We start from the raw sequence: 18,865 nt of genomic DNA on the forward strand, positions 1-18,865 counted from the left end.
ATGGAGAAACCCCATCTCTACTAAAAATACCAAAATTAGCCAGGTGGGATGGCAGGCGCCTGTATTTCCAGCTACTCAGGAGGCCGAGACAGGAGAATCGCTTGAACCCAGGAGGCGGAGGTTACAGTGAGCTGAGATCAAGCCATTGCTCTCCAGCCTGGGTGACACAGCGAGACTCTGTCTCCAAAAAAAAAAGAAAAAAAATTTAGCTATTTGAATGCAAGCAATTTACCACACTCACAACATTGTGCAGCCTCCACTTCTATCTACTTGCAAAACACTTTCATCACCCCTAAAGCAGACACCACGCCCATTAGGCTGCCTCTCCCCATTCCCTGTCTCCCTCCAGGGCCTGGAAGCTACTAATCTGTTTAGTGTCTGTTGCTTTGGCTGTTCTAGATATGCTTCTGGACACGTATACTAATGGAATGATGTAATGATATCCACTCAACTCTAAAATTGGGGGACATTGCCGGGCGCGGTGGTTCACGCCTGTAATCCCAGCAATTTGGGAGGCTGAGGTGGTCGGATCACCTGGGGTTGGGAGTTCGAGACCAGCCTGATCAACACGGTAAAACCCCGTGTCTACTAAAAATACAAAATTAGCCAGGCGTGGTGGCACACGCCTGTAATCCCAGCTACTCGGGAGGCTGAGGCAGGAGAATCGCTTGAACCTGGGAGGCGGAGGTTGCAGTGAGCCGAGATCGCTCCATTGCCCTCCAGCCTGGGCAACGAGAGCGAAACTCCGCCTCCAAAATAAACAAATAAATAAATAAATAAAATAAAATGGGGAGGACAATTTTGCCATGAGGATTTTTTTTTTTTTTTTTTTTTTTTTTTTTTTTTGAGACGGAATCATGCTCTGTCGCCCAGGCTGGAGTGCAGTGGCCAGATCTCAGCTCACTGCAAGCTCCGCCTCCCGGGTTCACGCCATTCTCCTGCCTCAGCCTCCCAAGTAGCTGGGACTACAGGCGCCCGCCACTTCACCCAGCTAGTTTTTTGTATTTTTTAGTAGAGACGGGGTTTCACCGTGTTAGCCAGGATGGTTTCGATCTCCTGACCTCGTGATCCGCCCGTCTCGGCCTCCCAAAGTGCTGGGATTACAGGCTTGAGCCACCGCGCCCGGCCTGCCATGAGGATGTTATGAGAAACAGTAGGAGTGTGTAAAGGTTCACTGTCACTGAAACCAGAGCCCCAGTCTCAGGGGCTGTCACTCCTCCTCATCTCTCTAATAGTTACCGTTAGGTGAAATCTGACCTACGGGACTTCAGCATAAATATCAGGAAAGCGTCAGGTGTGGTGGCTCACGCCTGTCATCCCAGCACTTTGGGAGGCCGAGGCGGGCGGATCACGAGGTCAGGAGTTCGAGACCAGCCTGGCCAACATGGTGAAACCCCATCTCTACTAAAATTACAAATATTAGCCGGGTGCAGGGGTGAGCATCTGTAATCCCAGCTACTCAGGAGGCTGAGACAGGAGAATTGCTTGAACCTGGAAGGCAGAGGTTGCAGTGAGCTGAGATTGTGCCATTGCACTCCAGCCTGGGCGACGGGGCAAGACTCCATCTCAAATAAAATAAAATAAAATAAAATAAAACAAAAATAAGTATCAGGGAAGCAGTTGACGGGGGAGGCCCTGCACTCCAGTACAAGGAAATGTGTCCAATGTTTCTCAGAATCTGTGACCACATCTCCATCCTGCGTCTTCATCCTTTCTCCCTTCTCTTCTGCATTCAACTTTCTCTGCCTTTACCTTTTCATTTTTCTTTTTTTCCTTTTTTTTTTTCTTAAATTGAGACAGAGTCACCCAGGCTGGAGTGCAGTGGTGTGACCTCGGCTCACTGCAACCTCCGCCTCCCGGGTTCAAGCGATTCTCCTACCTCAGGGTCCCGAGTAGCTGGGATTACAGGTGCCTGCCACCACACCTGGCTAATTTTTGTATGTTTAGTAGAGACAGGGTTTCGCTATGTTGGCCAGGCTGGTCTCAAACTCCTGAACTCAAGTGATCCACCTGCCTCAGCCTCCCAAAGGGCTGGGATTTACAGGCGTGAGCCACCGCACCTGGCCTGCCTTTTCATCTTTCATTCCCATCTTTTCATCCTTATCTTCCTTTTCTTTTTTTTTTTTTTTTGAGACAGAGTCTCACTCTGTCGCCCAGGCTGGAGTGCAGTGGCAGGTTCTCGGCTTACTGCAAGCTCCGCCTCCCGGGTTCACGCCATTCTCCTGCCTCAGCCTCCCCAGGAGCTGGGACTACAGGCACCCACCACCACGCCCGGCTAAATTTTTGTATTTTTAGTAGAGATGGGGTTTCACTGTGTTAGCCAGGATGGTTTCAATCTCTTGACCTCGTGATCCGACTGCCTTGGCCTCCCAAAGTGCTGGGATTACAGGCGTGAGCTACCGCACCCGGCCCCTCCTTCTTTCCTTAACTGCTTCACATCCCCCTTTATCTTCTGCATCCACCTCCTCCTTCTCTCCCTCTTCCACCTCCCCTGTAAGTTCCCAGGGTCCCATCTAATAACATCGTCTGAGCCCCAAGGGAGCGGTTCTCTCAAGACCAAGGGTCCTGGGCTGGTCCCCACCTGCAGTGTACAATGGGTGGGCCTCCCTCCGTGGTCTGATCCAGCCACTGCCGGAGCATCCTCCAGAAAGCCAGCAAGATGTCTGGGGAGGAGGGAACGCCGTGGTCTGGCCAGGCCTGGTAGTGGAATTGCCGCATGGATAGCGTCTTCTGTTCCTCCACCTGGAAGGAGGGAGCGCTCACAGGCTCTGGAGATGAATGTAAGGAGGACCCGGCTTCTACCACTAGGAGTGGGTTCCCTGGGGCACACTGCAGCTCCTCAGAGGAGTGAGTGGAAGGTTGGAGTTGGTGGAGGGTCCTGGAAGCATGGCATATGTCATAGGAGAAGGCTGAGGGCCAGGACGGGGCTGGACACACGCACCTGGAGGAGCTGCAGTTCCCGCACCGTCCAGTTCTCCATCACTTCCTCACCCACCAGGGTTACCTGCAGGTGTCCATGGGTGCAGGGCTGCGAGTCCAGAGGCCAGTAATGCTCACACTTCACCTGGGGGCGGAGGAGGGGTCAGAGAACAGAACTCCTCTTCCCCAGATCTGTGGGGTCTGCTTTAGGCCCCATATGTGAACCAGCAGATGGGCTGGGGGGAGAGTGGGGAACAGGTCTACACCGAAGACACCTGGGGTCACCCTGGAGGAATCCGTGAGGTCTGGGTGTGGGGTCTACATTGGATCAGTGTTCGGGGCAGGGTCCTGCACCCAGTCAGCACCCAGGACTCAGATCTCTCACCCGGCCGGCCTCCATGCAGTTGGTCAGCATGACCAGGGTGTGGCTCTGCTGTTCCCACACCAGGCGCCAAAAGTCACCCACCGTCTGTGGCAGGGGACCCTGGGTGGCGATGAACTCCTGGGGGCTCCGGAGACCCTGGTTGAGGAAGGCAGGCGGGTCAGGGGGGCCTCTAGATGACCCCCGGCCAGCTCTGATCTCTCCAGGCCTTCTGGGCACCCTTTCAATCCCAACCACGACCTTACGGGAATGAAGCTGGCATTGATGTAGTCAGAGCCTGGCTCCTCGTGGATGGGCTTCAGGGGCACCCGGGACCAGTCATCTAGGAGAAGAGGCCAGCATTAGCCAGGCAGAGAGACCCAGAGAGGCACAGAGACAAGACCAAGACCCATGGACAGAAGTCATGCTGAGATGCCGGCAGACGCTGGGAGCCATGCAGGGATTGGGAGGGGCGGAGGGACCCCAGCTGCAGGGAGCAGGCCAGGAGGACTCTCAAAGGGACCCACAGCCGGGTACAGTGGCTCACGCCTGTAATCCCAGCACTTTGGGAGGCTGAGGTGGGTGGATCACCTGAGGTCAGGAATTTGAGACAAGCCTGGCCAACGTGGTGAAACCCAGTCACTACTAAAAATACAAAAATTAGTCAGGCATGGTGGCGGGCCCTGTAATCCCAGCTACTAGGGAGGCTGAGGTGGGAGGATTGCTTGAACCCGAGAGGTGGAGGTTGCAGTGAGCTGAGGTGGCACCATTTCGCTCCAGCCTGGGCAACAGAACAAGACTCTGTCTCAAAGGAAAAAAATGGGGAGGGGGGCCCAGGCACAGTGGCTTACACCTGCAATCCCAGCACTTTGGGAGGCCGAGGCGGGTGGATCACAAGGTCAGGAGATCGAGGCCATCCTGGATAACACGGTGAAACCCCGTCTCTACTAAAAATATAAAAAATTAGCCGGGCGTGGTGGCGGGCGCCTGTAGTCCCAGCTCCTCGGGAGGCTGAGGCAGGAGAATGGCGTGAACCCAGGAGGCGGAGGTTGCAGTGAGCCGACATCGTGCCACTGCACTCCAGCCTGGGCGACAGAGTGAGACTCATCTCAAAAAAAAAAAAAAAAAAAGAAAAGAAAAGAAAAAGAGAAAGAAAAAGAAAGAAAGAAAAGAAAAAGAAAAAAGTGTGTGTGGGTTCCCACGGTAGGAGGCAGGTCTTGTCTCTCAAAGCAGGTAGGAGAAGGGGACCGGGATGGGGAACTGAGTAGATCGGGGCTGGGACGAAAGCAGCAGAAGCCCGAGACTCACAGGGCAGTACATTTCTGTAGCGGTTCTTGCCGTTGTTCTCCGGAGCTGACGCCACCGTCTGAGACTGGCTGTGGTCCACCAGGGACAGTTGCTGGGAGTGCAGGCAAAGGCAGTACCTGGTGTTGGATTTTCTCTACTTTCCCTCAAGGGTAACCCCCAAGCTCCCCTTGCCTTCTTCGACATCACCCCTTGTCTATTCCTTGCACCCTGAGATTCTATGGCACCCACCAAAACAGAACATATGTGTGCCACCTGCCCTGTGGGGCATTCAGGAGGATTTAGGGAACCGTGGGACTTCCTCAGGCAGGCAAGAAAGCAGGTGTCAGGGGAGAAAGGACTCACTTGGTGGGAGCGGAGAGAGTTACTTTAGGACTGACCCGCCATTATTTTAAGATGTCAGTGAGCGGAAAGAAAACATGCCTGGGAATCTCTGCACAATCCAGTGACGTATGCGATGCTGCTTTTGCTTAATCCTGAAAGCCATGAGGTCTGGCCAAGGGGTGGGGATTGGGGATTAGGCCACCGGAGGGAGGCTGAGCTCAGCCCTTCTGTCCCATCCCCACCTGGTACTCGTCTGCAAAACCACAGTTGCTGTCCTTCTCATTCTTCCTGACGTGATCAGCGAAGTCTTCAGCCAGGATGTCCCCTGGGAAGCTACGGGTTTTGGGGGAGCAGGGAGAAAAGACCGTAACCTCTTTTAATCTTGTGCTTTTGAGGGCTGGGCACGGTGGCTCACATCTGTAATCCCAGCACTTTGGAAGGTTGAGGCGGGCGGATCACCTGAGGTCAGGAGTTTGAGACCAGCCTGACCAACATGGAGAAACCCCATCTCCACTAAAAATACCAAAATTAGCCAGGCATGGTGGTGTCTGCCTGTAGTCTACTAGCTACTCAGGAGGCTGAGGCAGGAGAATCGCTTGTACCGGGGAGGTGGAGGTTGAGTAAGCCGAGACTGCACCACTGAACTCCAGCCTGGGCAACAGAGTAAGACTCTGTCCATCTCTCTCTCTCTCTCTATATATATATATCTCTATATATAGATAGATATAGATATAGATATCTATCTATATATAGGTAGATATAGATATCTATATATAGATAGATATAGATAGATATCTATATATAGAGATATATAGATATCCTTTCCACTCACCGAAATCTTATAATAATGGCATGTAGGCCGGGCGCGGTGGCTCAAGCCTGTAATCCCAGCACTTTGGGAGGCCGAGGCGGGCGGATCACGAGGTCAGGAGATCGAGACCATCCTGGCTGACACGGTGAAACCCCGTCTCTACTAAGAAATACAAAAAACTAGCCAGGCGCGGTGGCGGGCGCCTGTAGTCCCAGCTACTGGGGAGGCTGAGGCAGGAGAATGGCGTGAACCCGGGAGGCGGAGCTTGCAGTGAGCTGAGATCCGGCCACTGCACTCCAGCCTGGGCGGCAGAGCGAGACTCCGTCTCAAAAAAAAAAAAAAAAAAAAAAAAAAAAAAAAATGGCATGTATATATATGTATACATATATATGTGTGTGTGTGTATGTGTATATATATACACGTATATTTTATATATATATAGTGCTTTTGGGATCAATGAAAAGGTATTTTTGATCCAGCAATGCCACTCCTGGGTATATCCCCAAAATAACTGAAAGCAAAGACTTAAAAAGCTATTTGCATGCCCATATTTATAATGTTCAGGATAGCCCAGAGGTGGACGCAACCTAAACCTCCATCTATGGGGGAACGGATAAACCAAACGTGGTCGAGCCATACAATGGACTATGACTCAGCCTCAAAAACAAGGGAGGCTCAGCGCGGTGGCTCATGCCTGTCATTCCAGCACTTTGAGAGGCTGAGCCAGAAGGATTGCTTGAGCCCAGGAGTTTAAGACCAGCCTGGGCAACACAGCAGGACCTTGTCTCCACAGAAATTTAAGTATTAAAAAATCAGCCAGGCATAGTGGTGCACAACTGTGGTCCCAGCTACCTGCAGGCTGAGATGAGAGGATCACTTGAACCAGGAGGTCAAGGCTGCAGCGAGCTGTGTTTGCCACACTATACTCCAGCCTAGAGTGAGATCCTGTCTCAATTTTTAAAACTAAAATTAAAACATTTAAAAAAGTTGCTTGACTTCATGGAACTTCAGCTCTTTCTCACTCTTCCTCTTGTAATATAATTTTTTTTTTTTCCTTTGGAGACAGAGTCTCATTCTGTCGCCTAGGCTGGAGTACAGTGGCATGATCTCGGCTCACTGTAACCTCTGCCTCCCAGGTTCAAGCAATTCTCCTGCCTCAGCCTCCCGAGTAGCTGGGACTACAGGTGCCCGCCACCCCACCTGGCTAATTTTTTGTATTTTAGTACAGATAAGGTTTCACCGTATTTCCCAGGCTGGTCTCAAACTCCTGATCTCAGGCAATCTTCCCACCTCGGCCTCCCAAAGTGCTAGGATTACAGGCATGAGTCACTGCGCCCAGCTTGTAATAGAATTTTATAAATGCTGTCTCGACGGGCGCGATGCCTCATACCTGTAATCCCAGCACTTTGGGAGGCTAAGGCAGGTGGATCACGAGGTCAGGAGTTTGAGACCAGCCTGGCCCACATGGTGAAACCCCATCTCTACTAGAAATACAAAAATAATCTGGGCGTGGTGTTGCACACCTGTAGTCCCGATTACTCAGGAGGCTGAGGCAGGAGAATCGCTTGAACCCATGATGCGGAGGTTGCAGTGAACTGAGATCACACCACTATGCTCCAACCTGGGTGACAGGGCGAGACTTCATCTCAAAAAATAAAAAATGAAATAATAATAATAATAAACCTACTCAGACAGCTCTACACTCAATCTTCTCATGCAGACCAGTGTTTCTCCTTCCTGTTATCCCATCACCATGGCCTGGAGTCTGTATCTACCACTCCAGGGACCACCTTTCTCCAAAATCGTCATGACCTCCCTGTCTGTAATTGCAAAGGCCATGTTTCAGCCCCCACCAGCCTGACTGCTCAGCATCGTTTAGCACCACCGCCTGTGCCTGCTTGTTTCCTGGATCTGCACTGTTCCTGAACACCGGTCCTGGCTTGGCCCCCACCTACCCAGCTGCTGCTCGTCCATTTCCTGGGCAGGCCCCTCCTCCTCTGTCCGTCTTAAAAGGTAACTGTTCCCCAGTGTCCAGCCCCAAGCCACTTTTCTCACTGGACACACACTTCTTACAGGGTTTGGCCCATTCTTGTAGTTTCACTTTCTTTCTTTTTCTCTCTTTTTTTTTTGAGACAGAGTCTCATTCTGTCGCCTAGGCTGCAGTGCAATGGTGTGATCTCGGCTCACTGCCACCTCAGCCTCCGAAGCTCAAGCGATTCTCCTGCCTCCGCCTCCTGAGCAGCTGGGATTACAGGTGCCCACCACCATGCCCGGCTAATTTTTGTATTTTTAGTAGAAACAGGGTTTCACCATGTTGGTCAGGCTGGTCTCGGACTCCTGACCTCAAGTGATCCTCCTGCCTCAGCCTCCCAAAGTGCTGGGATTACAGGTGTGAGCCACCGCGCCTGGCCTCTTGTCTGGATTATTACAAATCTCTTCCCTTTGCTTCTTACACCTGTTAGACTATGTCACTAATCTATTCAAAATCTTTTAAGAACTCCCATCTCACAATAAATCCAAAGTCCTAACTTTCATCTACAAGCCTGTGCCTGCTCTGGCCCCACTGATGTTGCTCTGATCTCATTTCCCACCTCCCTCCCTTTCCTCGCTCTGCTCAGTGGGAGATGCACGATGTTCTCCGAACCTCACGTGTGCTGCTGCCTCGGGCCCTCCACTCGCCTGTCCCTGTCCTCGGAACGCCCTTCCCAGATGCGTGCACTGCTCCTCTCCCACTTGTGTAGGTTTGTACTCAGATGACTGCCTCTTAGTCATCTCGTTAGCAAGGCTTTCCTTGAATATCCTGCCTAAAATATTCCTGCGGGGTGTGGCGGCTTACGCCTGTAATGCTAACACTTTGGGAGGCCGAAGTGGAAGGATTGCTTGAGGCCAGGAGTTCGAGACCAGCCTGGGCAACCTAGTAAGACTGCCCCCTCCCACTCCCATCTCTACAAAACATTTAAAAATTAGCCAGGCATTGTGGTGCATGCCTGTGGTCCCAGCTACAGGGGAGGCTGAGGTGGGAGGGCCACTGGAGCCCAGGAGGTCGAGGCTGTGGTGAGCTATGATAGGGCCACTGCACTCCAGCCTGGGCCACAGAGTGAGACCCTGTCTTGACAAATTAATACATAAAATAAAATAAAATAATTCTTCTGATTTTCTCTCTAATTTCTTCTAATTTTCACATTAGAAGAATATCAAAATAGGCCAGGGGCCATGGCTCACACGTGTAATCCCAGCACTTTGGGAAGCCAAGGTGGGTGGATCACAAGGTCAGGAGTTCGAGACCAGCCTGGCCAATATAGTGAAACCCCGTCTCTACTAAAAAACACAAAAATTAGCTGGGTGTGGTGGTGCATGCCTGTGGTCCCAGCTACTCAGGAGGCTGAGGCAGCAGGAGAATTGCTTGAACCCGGGAGGCAGAGGTTGCGGTGAGCCAAGATCGTGCCACTGCACTTCAGCCTGTGCAACAGAGCAAGACTCCACCTCAAAAAAAAAAAAAAAAAAAAAAAGAATATCAAAATATTCCTCTACCCTTCCTATCCCCTCCTCTTGCTTTGTCTCCAAGTTTATTCTATATATATATGGTACAATCTCGGCTCACTGCAACCTCTGTTCCTGGATTCAAGTGATTCTCCTGCCCCAGCCTCCTGAGTAGCTGGGATTACAGGTGTGCGCCACCATGCCTGGCCCCGTCTGAAAGTTTATATCATATTTTTAATGACCTTGTGTATTTATTTATTTATTTTTATTTTTTATTTTTTCAGATGGAGTCTCCCTCTGTGGCCCAGGCTGGAGTGTAGCCGCGGGATCTTGGCTCACTGCAAGCTCCGCCTCCCAGGTTCATGCCATTCTCCTCCTCAGCCTCCCAAGTAGCTGGGACTACAGGTGCCCACCACCAAGCCCAGCTAATTTTTTGTATTTTTAGTAGAGATGGGGTTTCACCGTGTTAGCCAGGATAGTCTCAATCTCCTGACCTCGTGATCTGCCCGCCTTGGCCTCCCAAAGTGCTGGGATTATAGGCGTAAGCCACCGTGCCCCAGCGATCTTGTTTATTGATATCTCCTGTACTAGGGTATAAGCCCCTGCTGGGCAGGAATCTTGGTTTAATTAGCTGTTGTTTGGCACCTAGAACAGTGCCTGATACATGCTGGTGCTCAGCTGATATTTGCTGAATGAATGAATGAATTCTGCTGAATGAATGAATGAAAGTCCAGGAGTTGAGACCAGAACTGAATTCACTGGCCCAGGCTGCTTGGGGAGTGAGTCGAGATGGAAGGGCTGTGGTCCCTGTCGCAGAAGCCGCAGGGGCATGGGTCCCTTCTGAGACCTTTGTGGGTAGATGCACTGATCCACCCTCTGGCGGTCTTACTAGGTTGCCCAGGCTGGTCTCGAACTCCTGGCCTCAAGCAATGCTTCCACTTCAGCCTCCCAAAGTGTTAGCATTACAGGCGTGAGCCGCCACACCCCGCGGGAATATTTTAGGCAGGATATTCAAGGAAAGCCCTCTGACCTAGCCGGCAGCCGGCAAACACCCCTTGATTTGACCAGATTCTTTCCGACGCGCCCCCGAGACCTTCTGCTCACCTGAAGACCAGATCCCCAAGTTCTGGTTTCTGCGGTTTCTTCTTATTCCTGGGAAAAGGACGTTAGGATGAAAGGCTCAGGGGTGAGGCTGCAACCAGGGATCCTCCTCCTTCTTCTCCAGCCCCCACCCTCCAGGCGGTCAGCCCTGTGCGGAGTCTCACCTCCTCTTCAGGAAGAAAAACAGCAGGCCCACCAGGATGAGAAATAGGAGGATGCCCACGATGGCTCCGGCAATGACCCCTGTGGGGAGGAGGCGTTGGGAACTCTTAGAGCGCAGGTCTTATCTGGTCATCTGTCTCCAACCTTGCCCAGCCTTTCCTCTTCCCCAGGAGCCTGGTCCAACTACAGCTGACTCTTTAACATCACGGGTGTGAACTGCGTGGGTCCAGTTATACTTACACACTTATCCATGGATTTTCCTCTACCCCTGAGACAGCAAGACCAGCCCCCCTCCTTCCTCCTCGTCCTCTGCCTACTCAATGCGAAGACCACAGGGATGAAGACCTTTATGATGATCCACTTCATAAATAGTGAATACATTTTCTCTTCCTTAGGATGTTCTTAAGAACTTTTTTTCTCTAGCTACTTGATTATAAGAATACAGTATATAGTACAGCCAGGCGGGGTGGCTCACGCCTGTAATCCCAGCACTTTGGGAGGCCAAGGCAGGTAGATCATGAGGTCAGGAGATCGAGACCATCCTGGCTAACACGATGAAACCCTGTCTCTACTAAAAATACAAAAAAAATTAGCCGGGTGTGGTGGCGGGCGCCTGTAGTCCCAGCTACTCGGGAGGCTGAGGCAGGAGAATGGTGTGAACCCGGGAAGCGGGTCTTGCAGTGAGCAGAGATCGCACCAGTGCACTCCAGCCTGGGTGACAGAGCGAGACTCCGTCTCAAAAGCAAACAAACAAAAATAATACAGTATATAGTACATATTACAGACAAAATATATGTTATGTTATTGGTAAGGCTTCCAATCAAGAGTAGGTAGTAGTAGTTAAATTTTGGGGGAGTCAAATGTTATATGCAGATTTTTTTTCTTTTTCTTTTTTTGAGACGGAGTCTCGTTCTGTCGCCCAGGCTGGAGTGCAGTGGCGCGATCTCAGCTCACTGCAAGCTCCGCCTCCCAGGTTCATGCCATTCTCCTGCCTCAGCCCCCCGAGTAGCTGGGACTACAGGCGCCACCTCGCCCGGCTAATTTTTTGTATTTTTAGTAGAGGCTTTCACCATGTTAGCCAGGATGGTCTCGATCTCCTGACCTCATGATCCGCCTGCCTTGGCCTCCCAAAGTGCTGGGATTACAGGCGTGAGCCACTGCGCCCAGGTGTTATATGCAGATTTTCTACTGTGTAGGGGACCATTGTTCAAAAGTCAACTGTCCATCATTTTCACAGGTGACCTGGGTGCTGAAGAATGACTCCTGGCCAGGTGCGATGGCTCACGCCTGTAATCCCAATGCTTTGGGAGGCTGAGGTGGGTGGATCACTCGAGCCCAGGAGTTTGAGACCAGCCTGGGCAACATAACAAAATCCCGCCTCTACTAAAAATACAAAAGTTAGCTGGGTATGGTGGTCCACACCTGTCATCCCAGCTACTAAGGAGGCTGTGCATGAGAATCACTTGAACTTGGGAGGTGGAGGTTGCAGTGAGCTGAGACTGCACCACTGCACTCCAGCCTGGGCGACACAGCGAGACTCTTCTCAGAAAAAAAGGACCCCAACAAAATAGCTGGGCATGGTAGTACATGCTTGTAGTCCCAGCTACTCAGGGGACTGAGGCAGGAGGATCACTTGAGCCTGGGAGGTGGAGGCTGCAGTGAGCCGTGATCGTATTGCTGCACTCCAGCCTGGGCAACAGAGTGAAATCATGTCTCAAAAAGTGACTCTCACCTTCCTTAGCTTAGACTTGTGGTTCTCAACAAGAGTGATTTTGTTCCCAAAGAGACACTGGGCAATGTCTGGAGACATTTTTGGTTGTCACAGCTGGGAAGTGGGAGTGCTACTGGCATCTAGTTGGTGAGAACCAGACGTGCGGCTCAATATCCTACAATGCACAGGACGCCCCCCCACCCTCCCCCCCAACAAAGAAGGATCTAGCCTGAAACATCTGTAGTGCCAAGGCGGAGGAAACACTTCGCCGGTTGTGAAATCGTCCCCAGCATGGACGGCTTCTGTTCTCCCCAGAATTGAGGCTTCATCTTCTCAGAGGTCCTGCTGGCTGGGGAAGGGCTCCCCAGCAGAGGAGCCTACTGAGATCTGGTGGTGTCTTTTTTTTTTTTTTTTTTTGGTTTGTTTTTTGAGACAGAGTTTTGCCCTGTTGCCCAGGCTGGAGTGCAATGGCACGATCCCGGCTCACTGCAAACTCCACCTCCTGGGTTCTAGTGATTCTCCTGCCTCAGCCTCCTGAGTAGCTGGGATTACAGGCACACGTCGCTACGCCCGGCTAATTTTTTGTATTTTTAGTACAGACAGGGTTTCTCCATGTTGGTCAGGCTGGTCTCGAACTCCCAACCTCAGGTGATCCGCCCGCCTCAGCCTCCTAAAGTGCTGGGATTACAGGCGTGAGCCACCGCGCCCGGCTGATCTGTGGTGTGGTGTCTATGGCTGCTCTCAGGCTGACGGCACAGCTCTTCCAAGACCTGTCATTAAATGTCTGGTCTTAGGGTAGACTCAAGCCTATGGCCCATCTCCATCAGCCTTGAAGGCCGCCGAGCTGCAGCTTCTCAACAATCCTGGGAAGAGCGTGCTTGTTGACAGGGAACTGCAGAATCTTACAACCTATAGGGGAGACTCGTTCATGGACTTGGGCTCACAGAATTGGACTAGAGGACCTGTTCTCTCAGGGATCCTTGTTACTAAGGCAGAGAACTTTCCAGACAATGGAGTCTGGCAAAGCCCAGTTCAAACAGCATCCATTGATCGCCGCGTCAACCCACAGTCTCTCTCCAGATTGGAGACCCAATCTCATAAGTAACCCTATTCCTAGGGAGTGATCGATGGGGCAGAGTGAGGCTTATGGCCATGGTCTTGGCACATGGCCAGGTCTTTCCAAAGTCTAAACTCCAAACTTCTTCAAGTATCCCATTGATTAATGCAAGATGATACAACCACATTAGGAAAAATAAAAAGGAAGGGGGCAGTTAGACATATAGTTCCCATGTGATCCCTCAGTACCACTACCGGGTATAGACCCAAGAGAAATACAAACATACGTCCACACAAAACCTGTCCACAAACATTCCTAGTGGCATTACCCGTAACAGTCAAAAGTGGAAACTACTCAACTGATCCATCAACTGGATCAGGGAATGGATAAAAATGAATGGATGGACCAGGTGCGGTGGCTCACGCCTATAAATCCCAACACTTTGGGAGGCAGAGGCAGGAGGATTATTGAGGTCAGGAGTTCGAGACCAGCCTGGCCAACATGGCAAATACTCTACTAAAAGTATAAAAATTAGCTGGGTGTGGCAGCAGGCGCCTATAATCCCAGCTACTCAGGAGGCTGAGGCAGGAGAATCACTTGAACCCAGGAAGTGGAGGTTGCAGTGAGCCGAGATCGCACCACTGCATTCCAGCCTGGGTGACAAGAGTGAAACTCTGCCTCAAAAATAAATAAATAAATAAATAAATAAAAAGTTAGCCAAGCATGGTGGCACATGCCTGTAATCCCAGATACTTGGGTGGCTGAGGCACAAGAATTGCTTGAACCCTGGAGGCAGAGGTTGCAGCGGGCAGAGATTGCACCATTGCACTCCAGCCTGGGTGACGGAGTGAGTCTCAAAACAAAAACAAAAACAAAAACAAAATAAATTACGCTAAGTGAAAGTGGCCAGTCACAAAGAAACACATAATTATGATGGCATTTTTTTTTGTTTTTTTGTTTTTTTGTTTTTTTGTTTTTTGAGACGGAGTCTCGCTCTGTTGCCCAGGCTGGAGTGCAGTGGCGCAATCTCGGCTCACTGCAAGCTCTGCCTCCCGGGTTCATGCCATTCTCCTGCCTCAGCCTCCCGAGTAGCTGGGACTACAGGCGCCCGCCTCTGCGCCTGGCTAATTTTTTCTATTTTTAGCAGAGACGGGGTTTCACCATGGTCTCGATCTCCTGACCTTGTGATCCGCCTACCTCGGCCTCCCAAAGTGCTGGGATTACAGGCGTGAGCCACCACGCCTGGCCTTGTTTTGTTTTTGAAACAGGGTCTCGTTCCTTCACCCAGGCTGGAGTGCAGTGGCCCCGATTATAGTTCACTACAGTCTCAAACTCCTAGGCTCAAGTGATCCTTCTGACTCAGCCTCCCTTGTAGCTAGGACTACAGGCGCACACCACCACGGCTGGCTAATTTTTTAAAAGGTAGAGATGGGGTCTCACTCTGTTGCCCAGACTGGTCTCGAACTCCTGAGCTCAAGTGATCCTTCCACCTCAGCCTCTCAAAGTGCTGGGATTCCAGACATGAGCCACTATGCCCATTCTATGATTGCATTTTAATGAATGTCCCGGAGAGGCAAATCTATAGAGACTGAAAGTGGATGAGAGATTTCCGAGGGCTGGGGGCTGGGGAATGGGAGAACTAGGGGGTGATGGTTCAGCGGGGTGAGCTTTCTGTTGGGGGTAATGAAAATGTTCTAAAACTGATAGTGATGATGGTTGCACAACGTTGTGAATATAAGAAGAGTCATTGATGGGCCGGGCGCGGTGGCTCAAGCCTGTAATCCCAGCACTTTGGGAGGCCGAGACGGGCGGATCACAAGGTCAGGAGATCAAGACCATCCTGGCTAACATGGTGAAACCCCGTCTCTACTAAAAAAATACAAAAAACTAGCCGGGCGAGGTGGTGGACGCCTGTAGTCCCAGCTACTCGGGAGGCTGAGGCAGGAGAATGGCGTGAACCCGGGAGGTGGAGCTTGCAGTGAGCTGAGATCCGGCCACTGCACTCCAGCTTGGGTGACAGAGTGAGACTCCGTCTCAAAAAAAAAAAAAAAAAAAGAAGAGTCATTGAATTGTACCTTTAAGTGGTGAGTTGTAGATGGGGGTGGTGGCTCACACCTGTAATCCCAGCACTTTGGGAGCCTGAGTCGAGTGGATTACCTGAAGTCAGGAGTTCGAGACCAGCCTGGCCAACATGGTGAAACTCCATCTCTACTAAAAATCCAAAAATTAGCTGGGCATGGTGGCACGTGCCTGTAATCCCAGCTACTCAGGAGGCTGAGGCAGGAGAATCACTTGAACCCGGGAGGCAGAGGTTGCAGTGAGCCAAGATCATGCCACTGCATTCCAGCCTGGGCAACAAGTGCAAAACTCCATCTCGAAATATAAAATAAAAACAATGTTTCAAAGGAAATGAGAAACAAAAGAGTCCCATTGATTTCCTCACAACGGGGCCTGATGGGGTCTACTGAGCATTTCATCGTAGCTGCCTGGCCCACAAGGCTCCGCTCACCTGCACTCTCAGTGTGGCAGGTCACAGAGGGAGACGCAACCCTCATTCCATCCCAGATGGTCGTGATAGTGGCTGGGTAGGACTGAGCCGGCCCAAGACCTGATACAGACACACCCTTCCCACATGAAGATCTGTCCTGGGAGCCCCGCTGTCCTCGCACCTCCAACTCAAAGGCCTCGTAGCCTCCCTGGGGGCAGGACCAGGTCAAGATGACTCCATAACCCCCTGAGGTGCTGACGCAGGAAGTGATGGTGACTGCGTCTGGGTCTGGGTGAAGGAAGCAAGAGGTCAGCAGCACCATCCAAGGGGGTTTTCCACCCCCTCCACCCCTACCCCCACTACTCAGGCCAGTTTTCTGAGAGGAGCCCATCCCTTCCTCCCCAAATCCAAATTCTTCATCTTCCCTCCTTTTCTGTCCTCCCCAAACGGACACAAGTCCCTCCAAACTACAACTCCCATGAGGCATTGGGCTCCTCCATCACTGCAGCTCATGAAGTCATGGCCCGTGGCCTGATGGGATTTGTATTCCATTCATCTCTCAGCCCTCAAGGCCTGAGCTAAGCCCAGTTCACCACATGAAGGCAGGAAGGGGAGTCTCACATGTGGACGCACGGAGGCTCTGCATGGAACTGGCTACGTCATTCCTCTCTGCCCACACGGTGAAGTTGTACAGAGTCCCGGGTTCCAGCGCCTCCACCTTGTACTGTGTCTCATTGGTCCTGCGGGTCTGGTTGGCCCAATTCGCTCGGGGATATTGCCCCCTCTGGGGACGTCCCTCACTGGCCCACTGGACGCAGTATATGTACAGCTGAAAGTGGGGGTCTCCAGGGGCCTTCCACCACAGCGTGACTGAGTTCTTAGTCTGAGTTTTATTCTGGAGATCTGTTACCTCACTGGGAGCTGAGAAGTGAGAACAGAGGCCTAAGGGGGTATCCTCGAAGACCCTCCTACCCTAGCCCGCCTGCCTCTCTCCCACAGCAAAGCTGAGATACCCATTATCAATGGCTCCAGTGACTAAGGTGGCTGAACCACAGGAAAGAGCCTAGACACCCAAAGATTGTGGGGACCAGAATCTCCTAGCCCTCTCCGTCCCCTGGCTACAGCCCTGGGTCCCACCCTGTCATCTTTTTGTTCTTCCCAAATGCACACCAATCTCACCCACTGAAACTACAACTCCCATGATGCCACAGACTCTCTGTATCGCTGCAGCTTATGAAGTCATGGCTCCATGGTGTGATGGGATTTGTAGTCCACCACCTCTCAGGGCCCTTGAGATCTGATCTCTGTATTTTCTTTTCCACAGGAACCCCAGGTAGGGTGCCTTCTCACTCTAGACACACCACCTTTCTAGAGGGAGCTGACAAATTTCATCTTTTTAGCCCAAATGACCAAGGATTGAAGAGTTCCAGGTTCAGGCTAGGCATGGTGGCTCACTCCTATAATCTCAGTGCCTAGGGAGGCCAAGGCAGGAAGATCACTTGAGCCCAAGAGTTTGAGACCAACTTGGGCAACATAATGAGACCCTGTCTCTACAAAAAATAATGTTTTAAATGAGCTGGGCATGGTGGCTCACGCTTGTGGTCCCAGCTACTCAGGAGGTTGAGATGGGAGGATCACTTGAGCCCAGGAGGTCGAGGCTGCAGTGAGCCATGATCACACCACTGCACTCCAGCCTGGGCAACAGAGCAAGACCCTGTCTCAAAAAAAAAAAAAAAAAAAAAAAAAAAGAATGAAGCTAGTCTCCAGAGTGATTTTGAATTTTCTCATGAGTGGGACCCAGTGTGCCTAGGCTGAGAGATGGGGGCCTCTTGGTTCATCTAATTCCCTGGGACCAGCTATTGGCTATTGTCCAGCTGGTGCCTGTCAGCTCCTGAGAGGTGGTTCTGGACAACTGAGGGCTCTCCCTGACCCCAAAGAGCCCATTTCCGAAAGGGAGAAGAAACAGGTCCCATAGCTTGGAAAGCCCTGTCTGCTAAGAAATGACACCCACTAGGAACGGGGCCTATAGGTTTAAGCTCCGGCCGGTGAGGCTGGAGGAGCCCATGGGAACTCTTCGTCTCCCAAGGAGCTCCCAAAGTCCCTTCACATTCTCCCTTCCCCCATCCTAATAGAGTTGTATTGAGAACTGACTGTGTCTTACCAGTGGCTGCAGTGAGGGTGCTGTTATAGCCTCTGACCTCATTCCTCTCGGCCCAGACGGTGAGGTGGTACAGGAGGCCAGCTTCCAGTTCCTTTAGGATGAGTTCAGTATCTGAGGTGTTTTGGGTCCTGGGGTCAGTCATGCCCTCCCCAATCCATGAGACCCAGTAGGTGTAGGAAGCCTGGCCTGGGCCCTGGGGAGCTGTCCAGCGCAACGTGATAGAGCTGTTGGTCCTGTCCTGCCTGCTGAGGCTTCTCACTGCGTTGGGGACTGGGAGAGGGAGCAGAGTCAGGATTTCCACGTCCCCTAGTCCCCAAGAGTCCAGAACACAGTGATATGCCCTGTCCTTGTGCAGCCCAGCTCATTAAGAAATATTCCTGGCAGGGCACGGTGGCTCAGGCCTGTAATCTCAGCACTTTGGGAAGCTAAACCTGGAGGACTGCCTGAGCCTGGGAATTTGAGACCAGCCTGAGCAACATAGTGAGACCCTAGCTCTACTGAAAATTAAAACAAATTAGCTGGGCACAGTAGCACATGCCTGTAGTCCCAGCTACTAGGGAGGCTGAGGTGGGAGGATCGCTTGAGCTTGGGAGGTTCAGGCTACAGTGAGCTATGACTGTGCCTCTGCACTCCAGCCTGGGAGACAGAGCAGGATCATCGAGAGAGAGAGAGAGAGAGAGAGAGAGAGAGAGAGAGAGAGAGAGAGAGAGAGAGAGACCAGGCGCAGTGACTCTCGCCTGTAATCCCAACAATTTGGGAGGCCAAGGTGGGTGGATCACTTGAGGCCAGGAATTCAAGACAAGTCTGGGCAACATGGCAAAACCCTGTTTCTACTAAAAATATACAAATTAGCTGGGTGTGGTGGTGCGTGCCTGTAGTCACAGCTACTTGGAAGGCAGAGGCGGGAGAATTGCTTGAGCCCAGGAGGCTGAGTTGCGGTGAGCTGAGATTGTGCCATTGTACTCCAGCCTGGGTAACAGAGAAA

At 51.6% G+C, this 18,865-nt stretch overlaps 1 protein-coding gene across 9 annotated transcripts in view; it reads right to left on the reverse strand.

The window, feature by feature from the left end:
• The window catches only part of PTPRH (protein tyrosine phosphatase receptor type H), a 32,200-nt gene that overhangs the window by 2,312 nt on the left and 11,023 nt on the right, over nt 1-18,865 (reverse strand). For 2 of the 9 annotated variants that reach the window (XM_077981862.1, XM_015124926.3), the window contains 11 exons: nt 17,881-18,150; nt 16,341-16,640; nt 15,741-16,007; nt 10,466-10,544; nt 10,305-10,352; nt 5,152-5,242; nt 4,589-4,679; nt 3,547-3,623; nt 3,305-3,439; nt 2,942-3,064; nt 2,582-2,742 (listed from right to left, as the gene is read on the reverse strand). In XM_077981862.1, coding sequence (XP_077837988.1) covers nt 2,582-2,742; nt 2,942-3,064; nt 3,305-3,439; nt 3,547-3,623; nt 4,589-4,679; nt 5,152-5,242; nt 10,305-10,352; nt 10,466-10,544; nt 15,741-16,007; nt 16,341-16,640; nt 17,881-18,150 — 1,642 coding nt within the window. Of the gene's footprint in view, nt 1-2,581; nt 2,743-2,941; nt 3,065-3,304; nt 3,440-3,546; nt 3,624-4,588; nt 4,705-5,151; nt 5,261-10,304; nt 10,353-10,465; nt 10,545-15,740; nt 16,008-16,340; nt 16,641-17,880; nt 18,151-18,865 lie in introns of all 9 variants that reach the window. The other 7 variants (XM_077981859.1, XR_013410323.1, XR_013410322.1 and 4 more) reach the window with 7 other exon arrangements.

This window comes from Macaca mulatta, chromosome 19 (genome assembly GCF_049350105.2).
Source record: "Macaca mulatta isolate MMU2019108-1 chromosome 19, T2T-MMU8v2.0, whole genome shotgun sequence".
Lineage (NCBI taxonomy): Eukaryota > Metazoa > Chordata > Mammalia > Primates > Cercopithecidae > Macaca > Macaca mulatta.